The sequence below is a fragment of the Schistocerca cancellata genome, chromosome 7 (genome assembly GCF_023864275.1).
Source record: "Schistocerca cancellata isolate TAMUIC-IGC-003103 chromosome 7, iqSchCanc2.1, whole genome shotgun sequence".
In the NCBI taxonomy this organism is placed as follows: Eukaryota; Metazoa; Arthropoda; class Insecta; order Orthoptera; family Acrididae; genus Schistocerca; species Schistocerca cancellata.
In genome coordinates, this window is record NC_064632.1 from 611,068,431 (window position 1) to 611,095,182 (window position 26,752).

The window sequence follows — 26,752 nt, forward strand, 5'->3', positions numbered from 1 at the left end:
TGCATATCACAGCATCTTCTTCCTCTTGGCTAAATTTCACATCTGTAGCCCGTCATTTTAGTGGTGTAGCATTTTTAATGGTCAGTAGCATAAAAAAAATCTATGATGTTATACGCTATTTTGTGAGAAGGTTACTTTCGAGGAGTTGTTGCGAAGTTCTTATATGTAAGGCTCATGTTTTGATATACTTACAACTAGGAAGATTATAATTATTTTACAGAAATTTGTTAGTTAACCTGCATGTGCTTTTGTTCTCAATTATATTTAATTATCATTCATCATTGGTGTAAATATGACAGTATGTAGTTTCTTTAAAATAACTTTTATATATTTGTTCGTATATTGTGAGAGCATGTCATCTTTGGGTAGTTTGTACCAAGGTCTTATATATAAAATCTATCAAGTACTCTAATGAAACAGTATCAGTTATTTTCCTACACAAATAGCAAAACTTATCTACTGCTTTAAGTGTCTCATTTCCTAATCTAATTCCCTTGGCATCGCCCGATTTCATTTGACTACATTCCATTATCCTTGTTTTGCTTTTGTTTATGTTCATCTTATATCCTCCTTTCAGGACACTGTCCATTCTGTTCAACTGATCTTCCAAATACTTTGATGTCCGACATAATTACAATGTCACTGGCAAACCTCAACATTTTTATTTCTTCTCCCTGAACTTTAATTCCTACGCCAAATTTTTCTTTGGTTTCCTTTACAGCTTGTTCAATTTACAAATTGAATAACTTGAATAACATTGGGGAAAGGCTCCCTGTATTTCACCCCTGGTACCTTCAGAATTTCAAAGAGAATAGTCCAGTTAACACTGTCGAAAGTTTTCTCAAACGCTACAGATGTAGCTTTGTCTTTCTGTAAGCTACCTTCTAAGATAAGATGTAGGACCAGTACTGCCTTGTGTGTTCCTAAATTTCTGCAGAATCCAACCTAATCTTCCCCAAGGTCAGCTTCTACCAGCTTTACCATTCTTCTGTAAAGAATTCACGTTAGTATTTTGCAATCATAACTTAGTAAACTGATAGTTCAGTAATTTTCATACCTGTCAGCATCTGCTTTCTTTGGAATTGGAATTACTACATTCTTCTTTAAATCTGGGGGTATTTTACCTGTCTCCCACATCTTACACACAAGACAGAAGAGTTTTGTCATGGCTGGCTCTCCCAAAGCTGTCAGTAATTCTGAATATCATCAACCCCCAAGGCCTTGTTTCAGCTTAGATCCTTCAGAGATGTGTCAAATTATTCTCTCAGTATCGTATCTCCCATCTCAGCTTCATTTACATCCACTTCCCTTTCTGTAATATTGTGTTCAATTCATCACTTTTGTGCAGACCCTTTACATGCTCCTTCCACCTCTCAGCTTTCCCATCTTTGCTTTAAACTTTTTTCTATCTAAGCTCTTGATATTCATACAGCTGCTTCTCTTTTCTCCATAGGCCTCTTAATCTTCCTGTAGGCATTATCTATCTTACCCTAGTGAAAATACTTCGAAATATTTACTTTTGTCCTCTAGCCATTCCTGCTTAGCCATTTTCCACTCCGTGTCAATATAATTTTTTAAACGCTGGTTTTCGCTTTCATCTGTTTCATTTGCTGCATTTTTATATTTTCTCCTTTCATAAATTAAATTCAACAGCTTCGATTTTCTAAGGATTTCTACTATGCCTTGTCTTTTTACCAATTTGATTCTCTGCTGCCTTCACTATTTCATCTCTTAAAGCTTCACATTCATCTTTTTCTCTATTCCTTTCCCCTGTTCGACTCATCTGTTGCCTATTGCTCCCTCTGAAAACCTTTTTGCAATTTCTTCAGTTTTAATCTACAGTTCATAACCAATAAATTGTGGCCAGAGTCCATATCTTCCTCTGGACATATCATACAATTTAAAATCTGGTTGCTAAATCTCTGCCCCTCCATTATCCCCTAAAAAAATCTTTCCCTCCAAAGTTTCAAATTTGTTAACTTAAAAACACAGTTTTTTCTACTACATGATGTACATACAGGACATGAAAACACAAATAATAACATTCTTGTGTGAAAGATATGGTCAGTCTGAAGGCACGAGTTTACTGATATTGTTAACAATTGAATCTCTACTTTTTTCTCCAAGTTGAGGTTCACATGTAAAACGACCAATCACTTCACATGGAAAAAGCTTTGGAATATCAGACGAAAATCTCTATTTCCAGCTAACTATTCCAGAGTAACTTAGTTACTTTTACTGCCACATTTCTACAACAAACTAAACCATGGATGACATTTTTGGAGATAATTTGAATGAAGTGCATCAGTTAAATTACGTATTTCAAAACCACTTTACATTTGCAAACACTTAACAGCACGTGCTTGGTTTGCTTTTATCAGCCAAAATCAAACTGCAAAAATAGTAAGATAGCTCCTTATGGAACCACATCCATTGGCTTTGACGACTCTCAATCACATTGTCACCTTTCAAGCTCAAGCTGCACTTCAGATCAGGCTGTCACCAGAAACACATTTGCATGACAGCATGTGTCCTATGCTGCGACTGGATGATGAATCAAGCTGAGCAAGCACCATGTTAATTTACGTGTTTGTGCAGTTTAAGTCCTGTCATCGATGTTGTTCATATGCATACACTTGTAGGCAACAAAAAACATGCTGTTTAATTCAAGCGCCTGAAGAACTCTCCAAAACATGTAAGTTTTTTATACAATTTGTTAGGCAAAGGTGTCGTGATATCTGATGCTGGTGAATAAAACTTAGTTCTATTTCATGTTGAGAGTCTGAATGTGGCTTCAGTAGTGTGGGAAATGGGATTTTTGTGCGTTAAATCACCCAGCCTCTGAAAAACTTCAGCCACATGTGAAGGAAATGATGAAATGCTGTGTGCTACACCTTCAACAAACTCTCCTGACAACTCTCACATCTACAGATTCAAGCAAGTTTATGTTACAGCCCTAGGTTCTTATTTCATCCCTAAGATGACAATAATCAATGACGACATGACAAAGAGTTTTATGTATAGCTGGAATGACAGGTCTCATAAATGTAGATATTCTGAAAGGAAACAAGTCCCTTCAGAGTTACTGGGAAAGAAACCACCTTGCACAAACAGGAAACGTGGACAGTGTCAATACCTGCCGTGTTTAAGTGAATTTGCCTTCCACATTCAACTTAAAGACTGCTGGCAATTATCTTCACATTACAGTGAAGTGTTGATGGAACAGTATCATAATGCCTCTGAAGATAACTCTGAAGTTATGACATGGCTTTCTTTTGAAACATTTTCAAATGTATAATTGGAGTTTTATTTTTTCTTCAACTGATTAAATTTAATAGGTTTAAGTAACTGTTTCATTTTTTTCAAACATGTAAATCAATGTGATGTCAACAAAAATAATTTAATTGATAAAGATATTACCATTTCATCATAACTCTAAGGAAATAAAATTATGCAAAAAGAAAGGTAATATGGTGCTTGAAAAAAATAACCTGACAAAAAATTACAGTAAATGGAATCTGACAACTGAGAGACGCTGGCCAACTGGCTGAGGGTGTTGATGGTGACTCGCCGAAAACAACCAAAGACGACCACAACAACAATGGTTGAACAACAATATAACGCAATGGAATGACAAGTCTGGAGAGCTAACCAAATTGATAGCCAGAGATGTAGTAATATGTAAAAGCAAGCAACGGTGTGTACAAGTAATGATATGTAAGCACAGTCGAAACACGATCGAGGTCTGGACCATTACGCTGCCAACTTTACAGTGTGGCCGTTACCCAGGCCTGCCAACCCAAAGTTTGGTACAGATTTATTGATGACATTTTCATGATCTGGACTCACAGTGAAGAAGAACTCCAGAATTTCCTCTCCAACCTCAACTCCTTTGGTTCCATCAGATTCACCTGGTCCTACTCCAAATCCCATGCCACTTTCCTTGATGTTGACTTTCACCATGGCCAGCTTCACACGTCCGTCCACATCAAACCCACCAACAAGCAACAGTACCTCCATTATGACAGCTGCCACCCATTCCACATCAAACGGTCCCTTCCCTACAGCCTAGGTATTCGTGGCAAACGAATCTGCTCCAGGCCGGAATCCTTGAACCATTACACCAACAACCTGAAAACAGCTTTTGCATCCCGTAACTACCCTCCCGACCTGGTACAGAAGCAAATAACCAGAGCCACTTCCTCATCCTCTCAAACCCAGAACCTCCCACAGAAGAACCCCAAAAGTGCCCCACTTGTAACAGGATACTTTCCGGGACTGGATCAGACTCTGAATGTGGCTCTCCAGCAGGGATACGACTTCCTCAAATCCTGCCCTGAAATGAGATCCATCCTTCATGAAATCCTCCCCACTCCACCAAGACTGTCTTTCTGCCGTCCACCTAACCTTCGTAACCTCTTAGTTCATCCCTATGAAATCCCCAAACCACCTTCCCTACCCTCTGGCTCCTACCCTTGTAACCGCCCCCGGTGTAAAACCTGTCCTATGCACCCTCCCACCACCACCTACTCCAGTCCTGTAATCCAAAGGGTGTACACGATCAAAGGCAGAGCCACGTGTGAAAGCACCCACGTGATCTACCAACTGACCTGCCTACACTGTGACGCATTCTATGTGGGAATGACCAGCAACAAACTGTCCATTCGCATGAATGGACACAGGCAGACAGTGTTTGTTGGTAATGAGGATCACCCTGTGGCTAAACATGCCTTGGTGCACAACCAGCACATCTTGGCGCAGTGTTACACCGTCCGGGTTATCTGGATACTTCCCACTAACACCAACCTGTCAGAACTCCGGAGATGGGAACTTGCTCTTCAATATATCCTCTCTTCCCGTTATCCACCAGGCCTCAATCTCCGCTAATTTCAAGTTGCCGCCACTCATACCTCACCTGTCATTCAACAACATCTTTGCCTCTGCACTTCCGCCTCGACTGACATCTCTACCCAAACTCTTTGCCTTTACAAATGTCTGCTTGTGTCTGTATATGTGTGGATGGATATGTGTGTGTGTGCGCGCGCGCGAGTGTATACCCGTCCTTTTTCCCCCTAAGGTAAGTCTTTCCGCTCCTGGGATTGGAATGACTCCTTACCCTTTCTCTTAAAACCCAAATCCTTTTGTCTTTCGCTCTCCTTCCCTCTTTCCTGACGAAGCAACCGTTGGTTGCGAAAGCTAGAATTTTGTGTGTATGTTTGTGTGTCTATCGAAGTGTCAGTGCTTTCGTTTGGTAAGTCACATCATCTTTGTTTTTAGATATATTTTTCCCACGTGGAATGTAGGCACTCTCCCAACCCGCAAGGAACTCCTCGAGAAACAGTCAGCTAATGTGTAGCCTGGTAAAGGAAGCCTCCGAGTTGTCAAATTATTTAAGTGGTGCTCTGATATACCAATAATTTCGGAGTTGACATCCACAAGCAGTTCACTAACTTTATCTCTAATAACTCATATTTTTATGAAATATTGTAATCCCTTCTCTACTTGGAAACATTACATCCTCCGAAGGTGAGCCCTTAGTTAGAGGGACTTCCTTTAAGCAGGTATACCTATCCGCTGACTTCAATCTAAAAAAATGTGCAGCTGTAACACAAACTACTACAGGAATTTTTCCACGACACCACCACCTATAAGCCTCCTCTTCACATACCTGTTGAGGTGCAGGCCATGTCTAGTGAAACCCGATCTACTGATAGACCCAACTGGAACCACTGAGATGTGACCCATGCCTTCTGCCATCAGTGCCCTCCCCAGCCCCACATTAACGCATCTAACAGCCGCAATAAGGTGAGGCCGATCATGACGCTGAAACAGTTGCACCAAATGCACATTAGTGCCACCAGTTTGAATAGCTATCTTAACCAAGTCACCAACTACATCATATTCCCCGTCCCTATCGGGACTGTTCCCTGCTCCACCCACTATCACTACCTGATCCTCCTCCACCTCAAAATTCTTACGTAACTCCCCTATGCTTTCAGTCACCTGAGCCAACCCTGCACTAGGCTTCACAATGCTGGTGGCCTGGTACTCACTCCCCAACTCTTCCTGCAACTGCTGGCCCACATCTCTACCGTGGGAACTACCTAACAGCACAACCTTCTTTCTGCTAGACTTTGCAACTAATGGTCTTCTTTATCACCTTCAGTTTGTTTGGGGAGTTTATGGTGGACCATTGAGAGTTCCAGACCTCTTAACTGATGGCAGAGTCGAAAGAAGGTCCAGTTCTATTTCCAAAATTGGCATTCGGGGAGCGAACTTTGTTAACCAGTCGGCATGTTCTCTCCCAGATATCTTGACATGACCACGGGTCCACACAAATATGACTGGCTGTCCAACTTCACGGAGGTCACAAAGAAGATCCTGGATAGTTACGAGTAATGGGTGATGAGGGTAGCATTGGTCTGTAGTCTGCTCACTGAGTTGCTGCAGAATAGAAGCATGTTGCAAGTGCAAGAACAAACATGGCTATGGGCTCATCTGATGGCCACCAATTCATCAGTGAAGACAGTGCAGGAAGTATAGTTCACAGTACCTTGCACGTGTATATGCAAAACCAGTTTGTCCATCAACCACTGACCTGTCCGCGTATACCACTTCAAACCCGGAAACGCACCAATGACAGCCAGGAGCAGGCAGCAAAAAACCATGGGGTCAAATGAATCTTTCAATTCAAACAATAAATTGATAGAGATCTGAGGTCAGGCTACACGCCATGGAGGGTGCAAGCAATTGCTACCTGACAAAAGGCAACAGTGGAGGAAGTTTAGTTCAGAGCAGAAACACTGGTAGTTTGGATGCTTAGGGGAGCTGCAAGTCTCTACAGCAGTACTGAGAAGTTGCAGTTGGTGTCTGATCCGTAATGGAGAGACCACAGCCTCCACCAGTAGGCTGTTCACACGATTAATTTGAAAGGCTCCTGTTGCAAGCTGGGCCCCACAATAGTGTTTCGGGCCCAGTGACGACAATGCTGAAGATGATGCCCAACCACATGCCAGGTTCCGTAATCAAGATAGGACAAGATCAGCACTTTTTAAAGTAGCATGAGGGTAGAGCACTCTGCACCCCAGGTGTGCTATGGATGCAGCAAACTGTTCAAAGGTGTAGGCAACACATTTGCTTAAGTTGTAAAAATGGGGTAGCCACAGCAACCGTGCATCAAAAGTCCCAAAAAGTGATAAGTTCCCACCACACTTTATAACTGGTCATCTACGTACAGTTCTGGTTGTGGATGAAATATACAACAAATGATATGCACGACATGTCTTGGTGGCTGAAAACTGAAAGCTGTGGGTGAGAGCTCTTGACTGCACCTTTTGAATGGAGTTGTGCAATCACCAATCAGCAACACCCACACTAGACCAGCAACAGTAAAAGCAGCATACAAGGAGGGTGATACTGAGGGCCCGACAGCTGCTGCTAGACCACTGATGGCCACTAGAATGAGAGGGCACTCAATACAGAGCCCTGTGAGTCCCCATTCTCTTGGATATGATGGGTATTGTGGGAAGCACCAACTTCAACATGGAAAGTACGATGGAAGAAGTTCTGGACAAAAATCGGAAACAGGCCCCGGAAATTCCATTCACGTAAGGTAGCGAGGATGTGGTGTCATAAGCCTTCTGCAGGTCAAAGAAGACAGAAATAAAGTGTGGACATCATTCAAAACAAACCATTCCTAATGTTCTTGCTTCCGCCGTTTTATTAAATGGTGGACCCAGGCGTGGAGCTGGTTTAATGCATAAGGTACTCCATCAATAGATGCCACTTATGGCACTGAAGAACACACCTACTACCTCTAACAGCTTCAGCGATTTCTGAGGTTCTTCCGACACATTACCTTCCAATTGTGCAATTCTCAAGAATAGGGGATCATTAAGTTGGTCACCAGTAGAATGGCTGCTGTTGTACTCTGGACAGCCATGCCAATATCTCCATTTTGCAAGTGCTAAGGATGACAATGGAAGTGAAAGCACCCTAGTCGGCACGGTCGAGAGCCCATCTGGGTGGGCGTCCAGGGGAGTGACATTGAGGGAGGGACAGGAAGATTGAAAGTTGTCACTACCACACAGGTCATTGTGGATTCTCCTGTGCATGAATGGGAGAAGACTAGGTCTGCAAATAGAAAGATCATTGGCCGAGTAAGTTCCGTGTGCCACACTGAAGTGTGTGGGATCACCAGTATTCAAAAGACAAATGTAAGTTTTTGATGCCTTTAATGTGGCCAGTGATAGTGGTTCCACCCTGCAAAGGGTTATAGGCAATGAAGTTACCCAAGATTAGGATAGGTGGGCAAGCTGAGAAGCCAATGGAGACAATACGATCTGAGACTTCACCATCAGAAGGGAGATGAACGTTACAGATGGTAAAATTCTGAAACGCCCTTACCCAAACAACCACAGTCTCCAAAACTGTATCGAGAGGCACAAGTTCGTTACATACAGAGCCCAGAACATATGTGCAAACTCTACCTGACACCGAATCATAGTCAGTGCGATTCTTAAAATATCCCTGGTAGTCATGAAGGGCAGGGCTCCGCACTGCTGAAAACAAGTTACATGAAGGGCTATGCAGAAAGCAGGGCAGGAGCTTAGAGATGTCATAGTTCAGTCAGGTGGTGGAAAAAACCTCTTGCTGTTGGTACACTGTGAAGGCGCAAAGGGACCAAGGACGTAGGTTATGCCCCATGGTCACCTGTTGCCACTGGTTGAGAGGTTATAGTATCAACACATGTTGGTTTTGAGACATTGTTTAGAGCAATCTCGGGCCTCAGGAGTCACTGGGATCTCCGCCTTTGGCCACAGAAGCGGAACACGCAGGATATAGTGGTGTTGGGGCCACTGGAATCTCCTTTTAGATTTCCTTTTATCATAGAAATGTCATCCAGCTTGTCACACGTGACTAACACCCATGACTGGGCAGGGGATGCCATTTTAATCAAAACTGACCCACTCTTCATTTTGGATGTTGTTGGAGCTTCTCCAAACTTTTCCTTTATGTTCTCCACAAAGAATAGAGGCTTTGTGGCCAGGAAAGACTCCCCATCACTCTTTATACATACCAGGTATTGGAGGGAGTATTTCTCTGCTTGTCACATAACTCTGCATTCCTCCCACAGTGCAGCCAGGAAAGGAAATATTTTGGGGTCATATCTTTCTGCATTGAATGAGTTTTTTCCCTTCTGAAGGGACTGCTGGGGCCTTAAGACAACCAGCAGGAGAAAGCTTCATCTGCTTAATATGCAAGTCATCCACCACAGTGGCACCCACTCCGAACGAGGGCTCTCCCCATGGAAGACACCTAGCTGCAGCAACAGCCGCCTGGCCAGTAACCCATTGCTCAGAGTCCCCTTGCCCCAGTCATGACAAGCTCATACTCTTTGGCATATATAGGGAGTTTCTAGCACATGCAACCCTGCATGGTCAGAGAGCTACCACCATGCAGGTACTTGACAACCCCTGCCCCCCCCCCCCTCCCTCCACAATGGGATGGCTACTGTGCTGGGTTTTGGATGTACTACCTTATTGGAAAGGAAGTGGGCTAAGGTGGAATATCAACATTGAGTGACTTTCTCTGCACAATCTGCACTTCTGGAAAAGTGGTGGCAGATCAAACCCAACAATGGGGACCATGTATTGATTAATGAGGTGTAGAGAGTCCTACGAGTGAAACAAGGGTACTAAATCATGTACCAGATCCAAGTGAGTTCCGCATCACAAAGATCATCCAATAGAAAGGCAGGGAAAGGGATATTGGAATTATAGGCTTGCTACACAGAAAGGGAAGTAGTGCTGCAAATGCTGGGGCCCTGAGGCAGCCAAGAACATACATAACAGTTGTGAGCCCCTGGGGGAGGGGGGTCTTCATCTCTGACAATATCTTAGATACAAGGCTGGAAATGACCTGTCTAACCCGTTCTAAGCAGGGGAATGGTGTCCTTCAAGGGATTGTTTTAAGTATCACAAAATTTGCCACTGCTATCAACAGTATTACATCCATAGTACAGCATCCCATACAGGGTTCCTTGTTTGTGGATGACTATCTTCTGTGCATCCTCCATCCTTGCATGGCTACTAGGTAACTGCACTTGATAATCAGGTGGTAGGAAGAATGCTCTACCCCCACAGGTTTTTAATCTTCTATGGAGAAAATTGTCTTGATTTTAATTGCTCCCTCTTTCTTTTTAATTTGTGTGTTTTAAAACTGGGGGTACTGTTCTCACTTTTAAGGCAAAATAGGTGAAATACCTGGGCCTCATTTTTGATCAGAAGCTAATGCTGCTGCCACATCTTATAAAAAGAATGGAGGTGTTGCAAGGTTAACATCCTTAAATTCACCAGATACAAGTCTCGGGGAGCCAAAAGAGCATGTCTGTTCCCATATTATAATGCCTTCGTGCGACCCCATTGTGAATATAGATGCCAGGTTTATAGATTAGCAAGGCCTTCAAACTAAAAATTCTGAATGTGGTTCACTGTGGTGATATTACTGTCAACAGGGGATTACCACACAAGTCCAATTGCTAACCTAATATCTCCATCTGGTAAGCCCAGCATACAGGAGTTTGTCCATCCCGAACTCACTAGCACCCCTCTCTGCTTTAGAGCCTCCACTGGACAGGCTGTTCCGTTACCGTCCCCAGGCAACAAGGCTGTTTGGGATCTGTGCAAGGGAGAGCCTCAAGTTACTACAGAAAAGGGGAAGAGGGGGAAGGGAGGCACTGAGATCCAAAGCCAAGGGTGGAATAAGGGAGCCTCCTGGCTACAAAAGTCTTAGGTTACTATTCAAATTGACAGGCTACAGGAAGAATTGTACCCCAGAAATTATTTTAAGTTAAATTTAATGAGATTTTACACCTCCACCTGGATTTTATTACTTTTTACACGGACAATGGTTGCACTGTCATGTTTCCCAATGTTGTCCTCAAGATAGGGCTCCTAGAGCAGCTTTCAGTATACTACGTGGAACTGTATGCTATTCTGAGGACAATGGAGCAGTTGAGAACCCATTGTGGCATGAGATTCCACATCTGCTCAGATTCCCACAGTCTCTTTCTTGCTATTGGTCAGACACACCCAGCAGATCAGATGGTGCAAGGAGTGCAGGACCCTCTCGTGTTCTTGCAACGGCAGGACTAGGAAACTGAACACACTGATACAGTTGCTAAACAGGCTTACTCCCTGCCACCTCCTGCTCACTGTTCAGTCTTCCTGCAGGCACTCGTCTCATTTGTGATCAGACTACCATGTGTCGTCGGGAGGCTCAGTTGCTGTAAGTGAAGAGTAATTTTAAACTTACGTTCTCTAAAATCTTCAGTGCGACCATGGCTTACACCCTTCTGACCGCGCCGAGATGAAGTAGTAGCCCCTAGAAGTTTTAGAGTGGGACATTGTGTACAGACCCATCGCTTTCTTTTATGTCGTGAGGAGCCGCTGTTGTGTCACAATGTGGGACACAGCTGTCAACACGACAGATTTTACTTTACTTTGTTTTATGTGACAACCTGGAGGTAGATCTGGATCTCGCACAGGACCTACCCTCTATTTTATCTGACGAGATGAGTGGGGTTCGTGTTTCAAGATTGCGTGTTAGTCCACAATTCTTCCCAAAATATTGGGTGTCAGTTTTTGATTTGTCACAGAACAGATTGGTCACCAATTATTTCAAAGTAGTCACCTAGTCACAGTCACCCGTCCCCTTTTTAACCATGTACGAACTGGTATTTTATCCTTGATTTCATCTAGTTATCCTGCTGGGTTATGTCTGACTTTTACTGAGGGCTTTTCTGATGATTACGTCATGACAGTTGTAAAGGGACACCCTCCTTTAACATTCCTTTTCTTCAACAGAAGCTATCAACATCAGAAATACTTTCTATCTTCTAAACAGGTTAATATTATCTCAGCTGTTTTTCAAAGAGAATTTCATATGATTTTTTTTATACAATGTGATATATTTCAGGCTAAAATATATAAAAACAAATCAATATATTTTCGATGTTACAATCGATATGTACGAACTCTGTATATACAGTCAAAATTACTCTTCTTCTAGAAACATCTGAAATTAGGAAATATTCGGCACACTTAAAATTCGTATTATTAATAGCACAATCTGACGATATTTATCAAATTTATTTCTAGATTCATTTACAAAATAATGATATAACTTTGTGAAGATTCTTCTTTAGTCAAGAAAATTTGTAAACTCTTTGAAATATTGTTAATACTGCAGAATGAGGTAGTAGTGGGCATGCCTCTGATGTGACTGGACGTGTTTTTAGTTTTGGCAATAACAATGTAATTTTCGATTTAAAAGTGGAGATTGTAAAGACAGTGTGGTGTAGAAAAATGTGAAAATATAAAAATTAAGATAAAAACAGGCAATTCTTCAGTAGTTATGATGTCGTTTGGAACATACAATATCAAAAATTTCAGCTTCACAAATCAACCCCTAGATGTGAAGAACTGGAGACAACAATGAGAAAAGAAGGTAAGTAAAAAAGTTATTTGTAAATCTTACTCTTCTCTAAGCTTATTAAAAGATTTTATTTTCAAATGGGTGACAAGTGATATGAAGGAGGGTAAGATTACAGGGTGTTATTTTCAATTGTAAATGAAAGAAACTTTCTTTTAAGATTTACTATTATTTTTAATAGATTTTCATTACACTCATCCGTATATCAGCATGCAACAGCACTGATGATCTTGTGAAGCATCCTAACTCACAAATCACCATCACCATCTTGGGTACTGGTTGTCTTTCTGACTTAATTGGTGTGTAGTTTCATGTGGTAAATTGAGTTTTAGTGTTTCACCCAATTAGAAAAATGGCAATTGCAACAATACATTACAGCATTTAGCCAAGTTTGTCTGTTTTAATTTTGAAACTGTAAAATACTAACAATTATGCCCCTACCACAGCACACCAACAATGCTGAATGCCATACCACGAATACATCAAGTGGTATGTTGATATGACAGAAAAGTTTCTCATTATGTTTAGTTGCTACTTATAATACAATTTCAGCACTAATTTACATCTTAGCCTTTCCATGTATTAAATTTTAATATCTACTTACAAAATTGATGGTGTTGTTAAAAGGCTTGGACCTCCCATTTCCTGGGGATATTTAAACATGAGGAAGAAGTACAGGTGTCCAACTAGGATACCCACCAATTCATTAAGTCCTCTGCAACAGAAAAACAACAACAAATGCAGCACACTTAATACAAAAAACAATATTACGCATGTAAAATTTTCAAAAAAATTGAAGCAAATAAACACAGAATGCTTAAGAACTGACTCTGCTCAACTAATACAAACTTATCAGCTGATGAGTTTAAAATCATTTTGCTATGGCCCAGAGTTATCTTGGTTCCGGTAAATTAGTGATTTATGGACAATATACTTGGAAAGTTGTGGTGGATTATGGAGGGGCACGAGTTTTATGGGCACCTAATGGCGAGGTCATCAGAACCCTTACACTTATGAAAAGAAATGAATGTGGAGATAAACTAAAATTATTGTACACTCATGCACTGGAAATGACTATACGGTCACTATCTCAACTGCTCTAAAAACAATTAGGAGAGAAAGTAGCTATACATGAAATTAAAACACAGAAAACAAAACACAGAAGAGCTAAAAGAAAGGACAGAGAAATTCGACAGGCTGACCACATACAAAAAAATTGGGTGAGCCACTCACCCTGTTGACACATTAAAAACATCTCCCTAAAATCATCTTAAAAATGTTGGACAATTCACAAATCTTTAACACTTTAACCGCACCATTAGAACATTGCTTCATATAGAGGGCAGATCTGTTGGCAAATCCACTGCAGTCTGCTGGATGACAAATAAAACTCAGTCCAATAAAATGTGCTGCACAGTGATCTTGCACACCATAAGCACCACACATTGGAGGGTTCCTTCGCCAGCATAAGAATGCTTGTGTCATGGGGCTTTGGTCTATGCGAAGACGAGCAAGAAGGACCTCGTCCCATCAATGTGGCTGGAAGGAAGTACACCACAGCCGAGTTGTTGGCTTACTACATGGAGCTTGTTGTCAGTCACTTCCAGCCAGATCTCACGACACACCTCCTTGACTGCTCGATCTGCCCTTTCATTCCTATCAGTTCCCATCTGCCGAGGTACCCAGCAGAAAGACACCACCTTCCCCACTCACAATTGGAGGAGGGCATCATGGATAGTCTGGATGAGTTTACCTGCTGGGTACAAACGTTAGAGAGTAAATGGCACTCAGAGAATCTGAACAGACAAGAAGTTTAGCACTGGAAGAATGCCTCATCTGTTCCAGTGACTGTAAGATTGCATATAACTGTGTTGAAGATAGTAAATTCCTGAGGTAGTCGGATCTTGATGACACCATCCATGACAACAACGGAGCAACCAATGGAGCCCCCTTGCTTGGATCCATCTGTAAAGACAGTAATGTTGTTGCAGTGCACATATAAAACGTCTGAAGTAGTCACAATCAAGCTACAGTAGCCCATTACAAACAGTATTGTAAGGTACTTAAAAATGTTATAAGGAAGGCAGAGAGAATGTGGTATGCAAATAGAATAATTAATTCACAGGATAGAATTAAAACCATATGGTCAGTTGTAAAAGAAGTGTCTGGTCAGCAGCACAAGGTCGATGAAAAAATCAGTTCACAGTAAAAATATTTCTGTTACTGACAAATCAGAAATATGTATGGTATTTAACAATCATTTTCTGAGCATTGCTGGCGAATTAAATAAAAATTTAGTTTCTACAGGGAACCATATAACTTTTTTGGCAAATGCCTTTCCAAGATTGATGTCTGAAGTACTTCTGTGATGCTGACAAGAGGGAGACTGAATCAATAATTAAATCGCTGAAGACTAAGGACTCTCATGGATATGATGAAGTGCCTAGCAGAATATCAAAGTACTGTGCTGCACATGTTAGCCCTGTATTTAGCCATATTTGTAATTTTTGCTTTAGGAACGGTCAGTTTCCTGAGCGATTTAAGTACTCAGTAGTAAAGCTGCTTTATAAAAAGGGAGAAAAGGATAATGTAAACAATTTTAGACCTATTTCAATGCCATCTGAGTTTGGTAAAGTTATTGAAAAGGCTGTGTATATAAGGATAATAGATCATTTTATATCACAGGATTTGCTATCAAATGTGCAGTTCGGCTATAGAAGTCTTAACAACCGAAAACGCTATATTCTCTTTTCTCTGCGAGGAACTGGATGGGTTAAATAAAAGGTTTCGAACGCTAGGCATATTTTTTGATTTAACTAAGGCATTTCATTGTGTTGATCACAAAATATTGCTCCACAAGTTGGACCATTACGGAAAACGGGGAGTAGATCACAATTGGTTCACCTCTTACTTTAGCAACAGGCAGTAAATGTCATAATTCGCAATGTTGAGAATGGCTGTGATGTGGGGTCCGAGTGGAGTACAGTCAAGTGGGGGGTGCCCCAGGGATCAGTGTTGGTGCCACTCCTGTTCCTTATTTGTATAAATGATATGCCCTCTAGTATTACAGGTAACTCTAAAATGTTTCTGTTTGCTAATGACACTAGCTTGGTAGTAAAGGATGTTGGGTGCAACATTGGCTCGGTTTCAGATAGTGCAGTTCATGATCTAAGTTCATGGCCTGTACAAAATAAACTAACACTAAGTCGCAGCAAGACTCAGTTTTTACAGTTTCTAACACACAATTCAACAAAACCTGACGTTTTAATTTCACAAAATGGGCATATGATTAGTGAAACTGAACAGTTTCAATTTCTAGGTTTTCAGATAGATAGTAACCTGTCGTGGAAAGCCCATGTTCAGGATCTTGTTCGAAGACTTAATGTTGCCATTTCTGCTATTCGAATGGTATCTGAAGTGAGTGAGTGTTCGACACGAAAATTAGTCTACTTTACTTAATTTCATTCGCCTATGTCATGTGGTATTATATTTTGGAGTACCTCTTCCCATTCTAAAAGGATAGTTTTGGCTTAGAAAACGGCTGTTCGGGCAGTGAGTGGTGCAAGTTTACAAACCTCTTGTCAAACCCTGTTCACGTGTCTGGATATTTTGACACTGGCCTCTCATATATAATCCATACTGTCATTTCTTGTTAACAATATTAGCTTATTCTGAAGAACAAGCAGCTTTCACTTAGTTAATACTTGGCAGAAATCAAACCTGCATTTGGATTGGACTTCCTCAACTCTTGTGCAGAAATGTGTGCAGTATACTGCTGCATCCATTTTCAATAAGATACCACTCGAATTCAAAAATCTTAGCAGTAATCCATGCGCTTTCAAATCTAAATTGAAGAGTCCTCATAGGTCACTCCTCCTATTCTGTCAAGGAATTCCTTGAAAAATTAAGCTGATTTTTGTTGCATTGTTGATTGCATTTACTTAAACTTATTGACTGACTTTTTTCGAGTTCATAAAAATTTATTTTTATTTTTATCCATTATTACTTCTGTGTTGTACTTTCATGTACTGACACGTTCCATGACCTTGAAGATTTGCTCCTCAATTTGGTCCCATGGAACGTGACGTGTAAATAAAGTAAAATAAAACTGTCACCCTCCGTGAGTTGGGGACGTTGCCTGTCTTCCATGTAAGATTAAAACATTTGAGGAGGATTTTCTCTGATGCCGCTGGCAAGTGTAAGCATGCAGTAGCAAATTTGGTCATGAGCAGGTGCAGTATCATGAGTCTCTGACAGTGCTGATTAAGCATCCACGTAGAGAAAGGAAAGTTGTGGGCTTCAGAACAGTTGATCTGAAGTCCAACTTGCCTCTCCCTACAGTTGCACAGTAATGATGGAATGCCAGATCCTGGATTTTATCGGCTGTGGTTTTTGCAAATATTCTGGCCAGTGTCTGAGCAATGCCTCTGGGCGTAGTTCGGAGACGCACCTGTTTTAGCACTATTGTTATTGGTAAATGGCTGCGTTTACTGTAAATCCTCCTGATGGCTTCCCATGCTTTTTTAAAACATGTGGAACAGTTAATGGAGTCCTGGAATGTTTGCCACGAGTGCTTTTTGCTTTTCTTAATGATACGTCAAGCCTTGGCTCTCTTGACACAAAAAGCAGTGAGGTTGTATGCTGTTGGGCAGCATTTAAACCATCTAAGAGCTGCACATCTGGCCTGGATGGCTGAACGGCACTCTTCTGTCAAGTAGGGTACAAGTCACTACCTAAGAGGACTGAAAGACTGTGGTATGAACAGGTCAGCACCATGATGGATCCCACTAGTGATGTGGTCCACCCATTTCCTGGATGCTGTCACAGTGTTCAAACACAGCCAACTGGCTGAACAATGCCCAGTTAGACCTGCCAATCATCCATGTTGGTGGCTTGTGTTCCAGCAACATTAGGCGAAAACAAATTGAGAAGTGGTTGCTGGAATAAAGGTCGTCAATGACCTCCCAGTGAACAGAGGTGGGAAGGGCTGGAGAGCAGAGAGAGAGGTTGATGGCCATGAATAATCCAGTAGCAGCACAGAAATGAGTACGATGCATAGCTCTTGAGATGTCAGGAGTCAGGAGGCTCTCCAAAACCCCATCTTCAGACCAAGTAGAGGTCAAGCCCTACAGGACAAGATGGGTATTGAAGTCTCCCAGGAGGAGAAATGGTCGAGGGAGTTGTTCCGTAAGATCTGAGGGGAGCCTTAGAACCTATTGCATCCAACAGATGTAAATACAGAGAGCAAACTGTATGCCTCCGACGTGCCTAAATTGCAACTGCTACTGCAGGTCAGTATCCAGGGGGACAGCAGAAGAATGGTACGCATTAGTGACAAACACTGCAACCCCTCCCTTGGCTCTTTCCCCACAATAGGTCATCTTTGCAGTATAGCATATAGCCCCATAGCACAGGGATGTCTAACTTTAAAATGTGTTTCTTGTAAACACAAGTCATTGGTGTGATTTTACTTTACCCGTATCTTTGCATCAGGAAGGCTTGTAGAGTGAGGGTAAATGGAAGGGCTGCCTGGATCCAAGGCATCTAACTCCATGACATTCCCCTCATCCTCATCAGTCAGACGTCCCAGAATGACACCTGACGACGCCTGGGAAGCTTGCCACCTGAACGTTGGGTTCCTTTCCCTGCACCCTGTCCCATCAAGGATGAGGGAGAAGGGGGTGTTGAGAGGCACTCTGCTTTGTGTGTGCCTTCTGGATGTTCACTGCTCAATTGTTATTGGTCTTTCCTACTGCAGCTGCCTGAACTAGTTTGTCCTTTCTCTGTTTTCCTTGGCATGTACACATGCAAGTATAGGTGATTGTGGTGGATACAGGCAAACTAGACATCATCTGCACTGCAGCGTCTGACTTGGGAACAGGCTTCTGCACCATGGATGAAAATGAGATGGCAAAGACAGGGGGTTTTGTTACCTTATACTCTTTTTTAGCTTCAGCATAGGGATCTGCTTGGTCACTTATTTCCTGTATTTTGCGTTTCTCAGCACAAACAGGGCAGTCTCAGCTCCAGACGCAGTGGTTCCCAGAGCAGTTCAGTTCACAGATTGCTCGAAATGGGCAGTCGGTCCCAGTGTCAGCTGCTTTTCTGCACTCCACAACTCATGGTTTACGACCAAAATGCTGACACTTATAGAACTGCATAGGTTTTGGTATGTAAGGCTGAACATTAAGCCGAAGGAATCCTACCATATTATGTTCAAGCAGTGTCAGAGAATTGAATGTGATAATGAAAGTGGCAGTCTTTTCAGTGTGTCCATTTGTCCGTGTACATTGCTCCTTTTTTTATCCCCTGGGATGCCCATTCTTGTTTCAATTGTGCTATATCCATGTCCATGATACCTCAGCACATGACAATGCCCTTAGTTGAGAGAGATTTGCATCTAAACAATGATATAATATTCACTGAGTTTCTCCGATTTCCTATCTAGTTCCACCTGCTTTGACCTGTTAGTTTCGACCAAAAGTGAGACATTATGACATTACACAGTCATTTTTATAGATTTTAAAGTGCCAGCAAGGCCTACACCCGCCCTTACGGATATAGAAGGACAACACTTTCTCAAATGTCCCTTCCTTCCTCTTTGTCACCAAAAACACATTATTGTTTATAACTCCACGAGCCCTGTGACTGAAATCCAAAGTGTTGTAACAGACTGGGACGGTCGCGGGGTTGAAATGACGGAAAGTGCGGCAGGACCCGCGGAGAGGCCTGCGAACAACACCACAATGGGAGATGACGGACACAACCAACGAAGGACAGATCGATCAACAACAAACAAGATCGGACAACAACAAACAAGATCGGACAACAACAAACAAGATCGGACAACAACAAACAAGATCGGACAACAACAAACAAGATCGAACAACAACAAACAAGATCGAACAACAACAAACAAGATCGAACAACAACAAACAAGATCGAACAACAACAAACAAGATCGAACAACAACAAACAAGATCGAACAACAACAAACAAGATCGAACAACAACAAACAAGATCGAACAACAACAAACAAGATCGAACAACAACAAACAAGATCGAACAACAACAACAACAAGATCGAACAACAACAACAACAAGATCGAACAACAACAACAACAAGATCGAACAACAACAACAACAAGATCGAACAACAACAACAACAAGATCGAACAACAACAACAACAAGATCGAAAAACAACAACAAGATCGAAAAACAACAACAAGATCGAAAAACAACAACAAGATCGAAAAACAACAACAAGATCGAAAAACAACAACAAGATCGAAAAACAACAACAAGATCGAACAACGGAGTCACAAGGAAACCTAACAAACACGTTCACTCGTACACAGAACAAATAAGTAAGCTGGCGAGGCAATGTGTCAACAGACGTACGCGAGATTAGACTGACTGGCTGACAGAGGCAGCCGCTTAAGTACGCTATCGGGGGCGCCACTATTGGCCGCTGGAACCACGTGTTCCACTGTGGCACCCTCACACTGAAAGCGGGCCAGGAGGCGCGTGCCGCCACAGCTTACGGCGCGATTGTGCAGAGACCTCTAGGGGGTCTTCGACGTCCACGACGTCTGGCGTGGATTCAAATTCCATGGCACGCGGTACCAGACAAAGTATTCTTATTATAAGGAGGACTAACCTCTCTAATTCTCTTAGATGAATGGGTGTGAATACTCCCAGGCAGTAACCTTCCCGCTGGAAGGAGATGATGATGATTTCAAGGGTTCCGTCTTGGTCCCACGAGCAGCTAGGGAAATAAGGGTCCACTCTGACAGAGCCCTGCATGCCTGAGTAAGCATTATACAACTGAGGTGTGGCAGGTTCCCTAGAGGTTGCCTGCTAATGACTGTTCCACCTCAACAGCCACCTAACCCATCAGCGGCAGCACACCTTGAGATTGAGGATTAAAAATTTTTTTTTTTTATAGGGGTGCAAGCACGCACGCACGCACACGACTGCTGTCTCCAGCCACTGCACCAACAATCTCTCAGAATCAGTTCCAAACAAACCGCTCCTCATGCTTCCCTGCCTCTCGTCGGCAGCTGCTAGGCTAGTGGCAAGAAGTGATGGTAGCACTGACTGTAAGCAGAGGGCTATGGTAGGAAGAGGAGAAGCAGTAAGAATGAGAAGTATGAAGCGGCGCACATACTCCGCTGCGTTCAGCCAGCATGACATTTCAGTAACCAAATCATTTCATCTACTGGGATAAAAAACAAGATTTTTCCAGTGTTTTTTCAAATTTCCCTGATGCTTCCCCCGACACATTTGAAATTCCCTGATATTCCTTGAGTTCCAGGATTGTGGCAACCCTGATATCATAACACAGATTTTTTGTTAGCCAGTCATATAAATTAAATTTTAATTTTTTGAATAGCAAGATAGAGCAGTGAGAAGAAACTTCTCAAAAATTTTTAGCGTATTCACTTTATGGGAGTTTTCTGTTATTGGTAACTTACAACTTGGGATGTCAACGTTTGCCTTATTTCTAGTGTCATGTTCGTGAATTATTTTCCTAATAACAAATTTTTTTATGTTATTCTTGACAAGGGGTGCAGACTTACATATTCACAACTGTTATTACCCTAAGCCTGGTAAAAAGAGAGCGGCAGTGCTGATTTGGCCCAGCCTTGCATATTACATGCACAATTTTTTTTAATGTTACTGATTTGAGGAGAATGACCCCGTATGAGTAGACCATATGATATACATGACAGAGTGCAAAATATGAATATAATAGAGGGAAACATTCCACGTGGGAAAAATATATCTAAAAAGAAAGATGATGAGACTTGCCAAACAAAAGCGCTGGCAGGTCGATAGACACACAAACAAACACAAACATACACACAAAATTCAAGCTTTCGCAACAAACGGTTGCTTCGTCAGGAAAGAGGGAAGGAGAGGGAAAGACAAAAGGATGTGGGTTTTAAGGGAGAGGGTAAGGAGTCATTCCAATCCCGGGAGCGGAAAGACTTATCTTATGGGGAAAAAAGGACAGGTATACACTCGCGCGCGCACACACACATATCCATCCGCATATACACAGACACAAGCAGACATTTGTAAAGGCAAAGAGTTTGGGCAGAGATGTCAGTCGAGGCGGAAGTACAGAGGCAAAGATGATGTTGAAAGACAGGTGAGGTATGAGCGGCGGCAAATTGAAATTAGAAATTCACGGAGATTGAGGCCTGGCGGATAGCGAGAAGAGAGGATATGCTGAAGGGCAAGTTCCCATCTCCGGAGTTCTGATAGGTTGGTGTTAGTGGGAAGTATCCGGATAACCCAGATGGTGTAACACTGTGCCAAGATGTGCTGGCCGTGCACCAGGGCATGTTTAGCCACAGGGTGATCCTCATTACCAACAAACACTGTCTGCCTGTGTCCATTCATGCAAATGGACAGTTTGTTGCTGGTCATTCCCACATAGAACGCTTCACAGTGTAGGCAGGTCAGTTGGTAAATCACGTGGGTGCTTTCACACGTGGCTCTGCCTTTGATCGTGTACACCTTCCGGGTTACAGGACTGGAGTAGGTGGTGGTGGGAGAGTGCATGGGACAGGTTTTACACCGGGGGCGGTTACAAGGGTAGGAGCCAGAGGGTAGGGAAGGTGGTTTGGGGATTTCATAGGGATGAACTAAGAGGTTACGAAGGTTAGGTGGACGGCGGAAAGACAGTCTTGGTGGAGTGGGGAGGATTTCATGAAGGATGGATCTCATTTCAGGGCAGGATTTGAGGAAGTCGTATCCCTGCTGGAGAGCTACATTCAGAATCTGATCCAGTCCCGGAAAGTATCCTGTCACAAGCGGGGCACTTTTGGGGTTCTTCTTTGGGAGGTTCTGGGTTTGAGGAGATGAGGAAGTGGCTCTGGTTACTTGCTTCTGTACCAGGTCGGGAGGGTAGTTACGGGATGCAAAAGCTGTTTTCAGGTTGTTGGTGTAATGGTTCAAGGATTCCGGCCTGGAGCAGATTCGTTTGCCATGAAGACCTAGGCTGTAGGGAAGGGACCGTTTGATGTGGAATGGGTGGCAGCTGACATAATGGAGGTACTGTTGCTTGTTGGTGGGTTTGATGTGGACGGACGTGTGAAGCTGGCCATGGTGGAGGTCAACATCAAGGAAAGTGGCATGGGATTTGGAGTAGGACCAGGTGAATCTGATGGAACCAAAGGAGTTGAGGTTGGAGAGAAAATTCTGGAGTTCTTCTTCACTGTGAGTCCAGATCATGAAAATGTCATCAATAAATCTTTACCAAACTTTGGGTTGGCAGGCCGGGGTAACGAAGAAGGCTTCCTCTAAGCGACCCATGAATAGGTTGGCGTACGAGAGGGCCATCCTGGTCCCCATGGCTGTTCCCTTTAATTGTTGGTATGTCTGGCCTTCAAAAGTGAAGAAGTTGTGGGTCAGGATGAAGCTGGCTAAGGTAATGAGGAAAGAGGTTTTAGGTAGAGTGGCAGGTGATCGGCGTGAAAGGAAGTGCTGCATCGCAGCGAGGCCCTGGACGTGCGAGATATTTGTGTATAGGGAAGTGGCATCAATGGTTACAGGGATGGTTTCCGGGGGTAACGGATTGGGTAAGGATTCCAGGTGTTCGAGAAAGTGGTTGGTGTCTTTGATGAAGGATGGGAGACTGCATGTAATGGGTTGAAGGTGTTGATCTACGTAGGCAGAGATGCGTTCTGTGGGGGCTTGGTAACCAGCTACAATGGGACGGCCGGGATGATTGGGTTTGTGAATTTTAGGAAGAAGGCAGAAGGTAGGGGTGCGGGGTGTTGGTGGGGTCAGGAGGTTGATGGAGTCAGGTGGAAGGTTTTGTAGGGGGCCTAAGGTTCTGAGGATTCCTTGAAGCTCCGCCTGGACATCAGGAATGGGATTACTTTGGCAAACTTTGTAAGTTGTGTTGTCTGAAAGCTGACGCAGTCCCTCAGCCGCATACTCCCGACGATCAAGTACCACAGTCGTGGAACCCTTGTCTGCCGGAAGAAGCTCTCCTCCTCACAGGAGAGCTTCTGTAAAGTTTGGAAGGTAGGAGACGAGATACTGGCAGAAGTAAAGCTGGGAGTACCGGGCGTGAGTCGTGCTTCGGTAGCTCAGATGGTAGAGCACTTGCCCGCGAAAGGCAAAGGTCCCGAGTTCGAGTCTCGGTCGGGCACACAGTTTTAATCTGCTAGGAAGTTTCATGTTAGAAAGGTACTTACTTGTACATATTCTCTTACTTCACTGTATTTTTTGGGCTTATCTGAATTAGTTACAACTTTTTTTCATCTGATTCTTTCTTTTACATAATTTGAATCAGAAGCAAGCAGAAGATGAAACTATTTAATCTGAAGCCTGTGAGTTTTTATTGTAATATTTATAGTAAAGAATTTCCTTGACATATTGTTAGTATTTTTACTATTCCCAATAAGAACATATAAGTAGCATTAGGTGGAAAAAAGGACAGGTATACACTCGCACACACACATATCCATCCGCATATACACAGACACAAGCAGACATGTCTGCTTGTCATTCCAATCCCGGGAGCGGAAAGACTTACCTTAGGGGGGAAAAAAAGGACAGGTATACACTCGCACACACACACACACATATCCATCCGCATATACACAGACACAAGCAGACATGTCTGCTTGTGTCTGTGTATATGCGGATGGATATGTGTGTGTGTGCGCGAGTGTATATCTGTCCTTTTTTCCCCTAAGGTAAGTCCTTCCGCTGCCGGGATTGGAATGACTCCTTACCCTCTCCCTTAAAACCCAAATCCTTTCGTCTTTCCCTCTCCTTCCCTCTTTCCTGATGAGGCAACCGTTGGTTGTGAAAGCTTGAATTTTGTGTGTATGTTTGTGTTTGTTTTTGTGTCTATCGACCTGCCAGCACTTTTGTTTGGTAAGTCTCATCATCTTTCTTTTTAGAGTGCAAAATATGTCATACAGAGATGATTATTGCTGACCATATCCACATGAGGTAGGAAAATCACGAAATCTTTTTACCGACTTGTTGAATGTTCTTCCCAACTGAGTTTGGAATAAATACATGTTCCTAAGAGTTTGACACATTTGTTATCTATATTTTTAGGCAGCCCTTCTGGTTTTTGTCAGGATACAGACAAGTTTATTGGCAGCAAACCAGTTTAAAGCAGAGTCAGGAGTTTCCTGTGTAATCTTATCCAGAGTCGGGATGACGTGATGCAAAGTAAGTAAAGTCGTATCATCAGCATGCCAGATAACCAACTGTGATACACAATGAAAAACGGGCCAAGGACAGAGCCATCTGATACATCTGGACCAATTTCTACTACGAGGAGTGTGTATTTCTAATTGAGACAAATTGTCTTCTGTTGTTCAGGTAGGAAGAAATTACAGCTACATTAGATTTTTATATACTATAATATTCTAATTTTGTTAGCAATATGTTAAAAGGAATGCAGTCGAATGCTTCACTTAGATTGCATAATGCAAATGACACTGGTTTCTTAGTTTCAAAAGCTGTTAAAGCTTGATCAATAATTTCCAGAACAGCTGAGGTGGTATTTTTACCTGGCTGAAATCTGTATTGACCGTTGGTAAGGATGTTATGTTTTTCAAAATAATTGCTTAACCCTTGATCAGGTGTGCCACAATTTCATTAGTCAAGCAGACAGGTGGGGTATTTTATAGCCCAGTGCACAATTTACATAACAAAATCTCAATCTTTGGGAAAATGACGTTCGTTTTATGGATAATGTTAATGTTACTGAGCATTTTAATTCTATATTTCTTTCTGAACCTGACTGATTATTTGAACTTTTTTACGATGAAATTTAAATATTTCATGAAAAGTTAATAGAAGATGTTTCGCTTAAGGTTTACCTACGTTATTTTTCATTTTTGTACATGTCACCTACAATTTAAGCCTCATGAACATAAGCCACAGTTGAAAAAACGACTTAGGCATTACAGTTGTTGCAAGCATAAACAACTGTCACATTTCTTACAAACAAACTTTTTGCATATATCACACACACCTGCTGCTCAGCCACAAACCAAACACCTCCCACATTTCTTACTTGCTGATTCTTGAGAAGTAGATGGACATATGTCTCTTTTCCAAGGTTTCTCACCATTTCATCAAGAATCTTGGTTGCTGATTCTTGAGAAGTAGATGGACGTATGTCTCTCTTTTCCAAGGTTTCTCACCATTTCATGAAGAATCCCGAAATGTCACGAGGCCAACACATTATTTTAGATCCTTCAGTCTGATGTGGCTCCTCAAGACGAACTGAAGGCTGAATGGTCCCGGGAAGGAATTGTCGACGTGCAACACATTATGAAGTGGGTGGATGGTGCTCTCATAAAGACTGACTCATTTATCCTTACATTTAACAGCACCAAATTGCCAGAGCATGTGAAGGCAGGTTTCCTACGTCTCAGTGTACGGCCTTATTACCCCAACCCCATGCGGTGTTTTAAATGCCAACACTTTGGACACACTACTCTCGGCTGTAAAGGGGAAGCCACTTGCGGGAATTGTGGTAAAGCCGCCCATGAGGGAGTTGGTTGCTCCTCTCCTCCCAAGTGTGTCAACTGCTCTGGGGATCACCCTGTGTGGAGTAGGGAATGCAGAGTTTTCCTTGAGGAACGGAAGATCCAGGAACTGAAAACTACAAAACACATCCCGTATGGTGGGGCGAAGAAAATTTACACGTCCATGCAGCCGCCCACGTTCGCTGCTTCCTTTTCTTCCATTCTCAAACAACCAGTCTTGAAAACCGATGCCGCTACACAAACGGAGGTTGCTACTGTTAGCACTAGCACCTGCGCTTGTCAATGTACGTGTGCTGCTGCCGTTCCCGTGAAGCCTGCTGCTCCCCCCCGGCCTTCTGACCAGGCTGTGGTAGCTGACATCTTGGAACTTCCTGCCCCTTCCCAGGTCCAGTCTTGTGCACTGCCCAGCACTGCTACACCCCCTACTGCTTCTGAGGTTTTGGCTCCAATGCCACCTCAGCCCAGAACATCGAAGCCAAAGACAAAGGTGAAGACTCGCCCACTAAAGGAGACTGCAGTTATATAGTCTCCTGATGTGGATGTCATTCTCTCTGACGTCTCTCTCGACTCCTCTTCTGAGGCGATGGAGGTTGATGTCAGACTGGGGCAATCATCTCGCCCCAAAACTGAGCCTCCACCTGTTGTGGGCTCTCCTCCCCGACAGAAAGTGAGGATGAAGGTACTCCCACCCTGATAGATGGCTACCATTATACAG

General features: G+C 42.7%; 1 protein-coding gene across 1 annotated transcript in view; it reads right to left on the reverse strand.

Annotated features, from left to right (window-relative positions):
- The window catches only part of LOC126092066 (derlin-1), a 156,744-nt gene that overhangs the window by 5,803 nt on the left and 124,189 nt on the right, over positions 1–26,752 (reverse strand). The window contains exon 6 of the mRNA XM_049907480.1: positions 13,100–13,210. Within this exon, the coding sequence (XP_049763437.1) occupies positions 13,100–13,210 (111 nt within the window). The remainder of the gene's footprint in view (positions 1–13,099; positions 13,211–26,752) is intronic.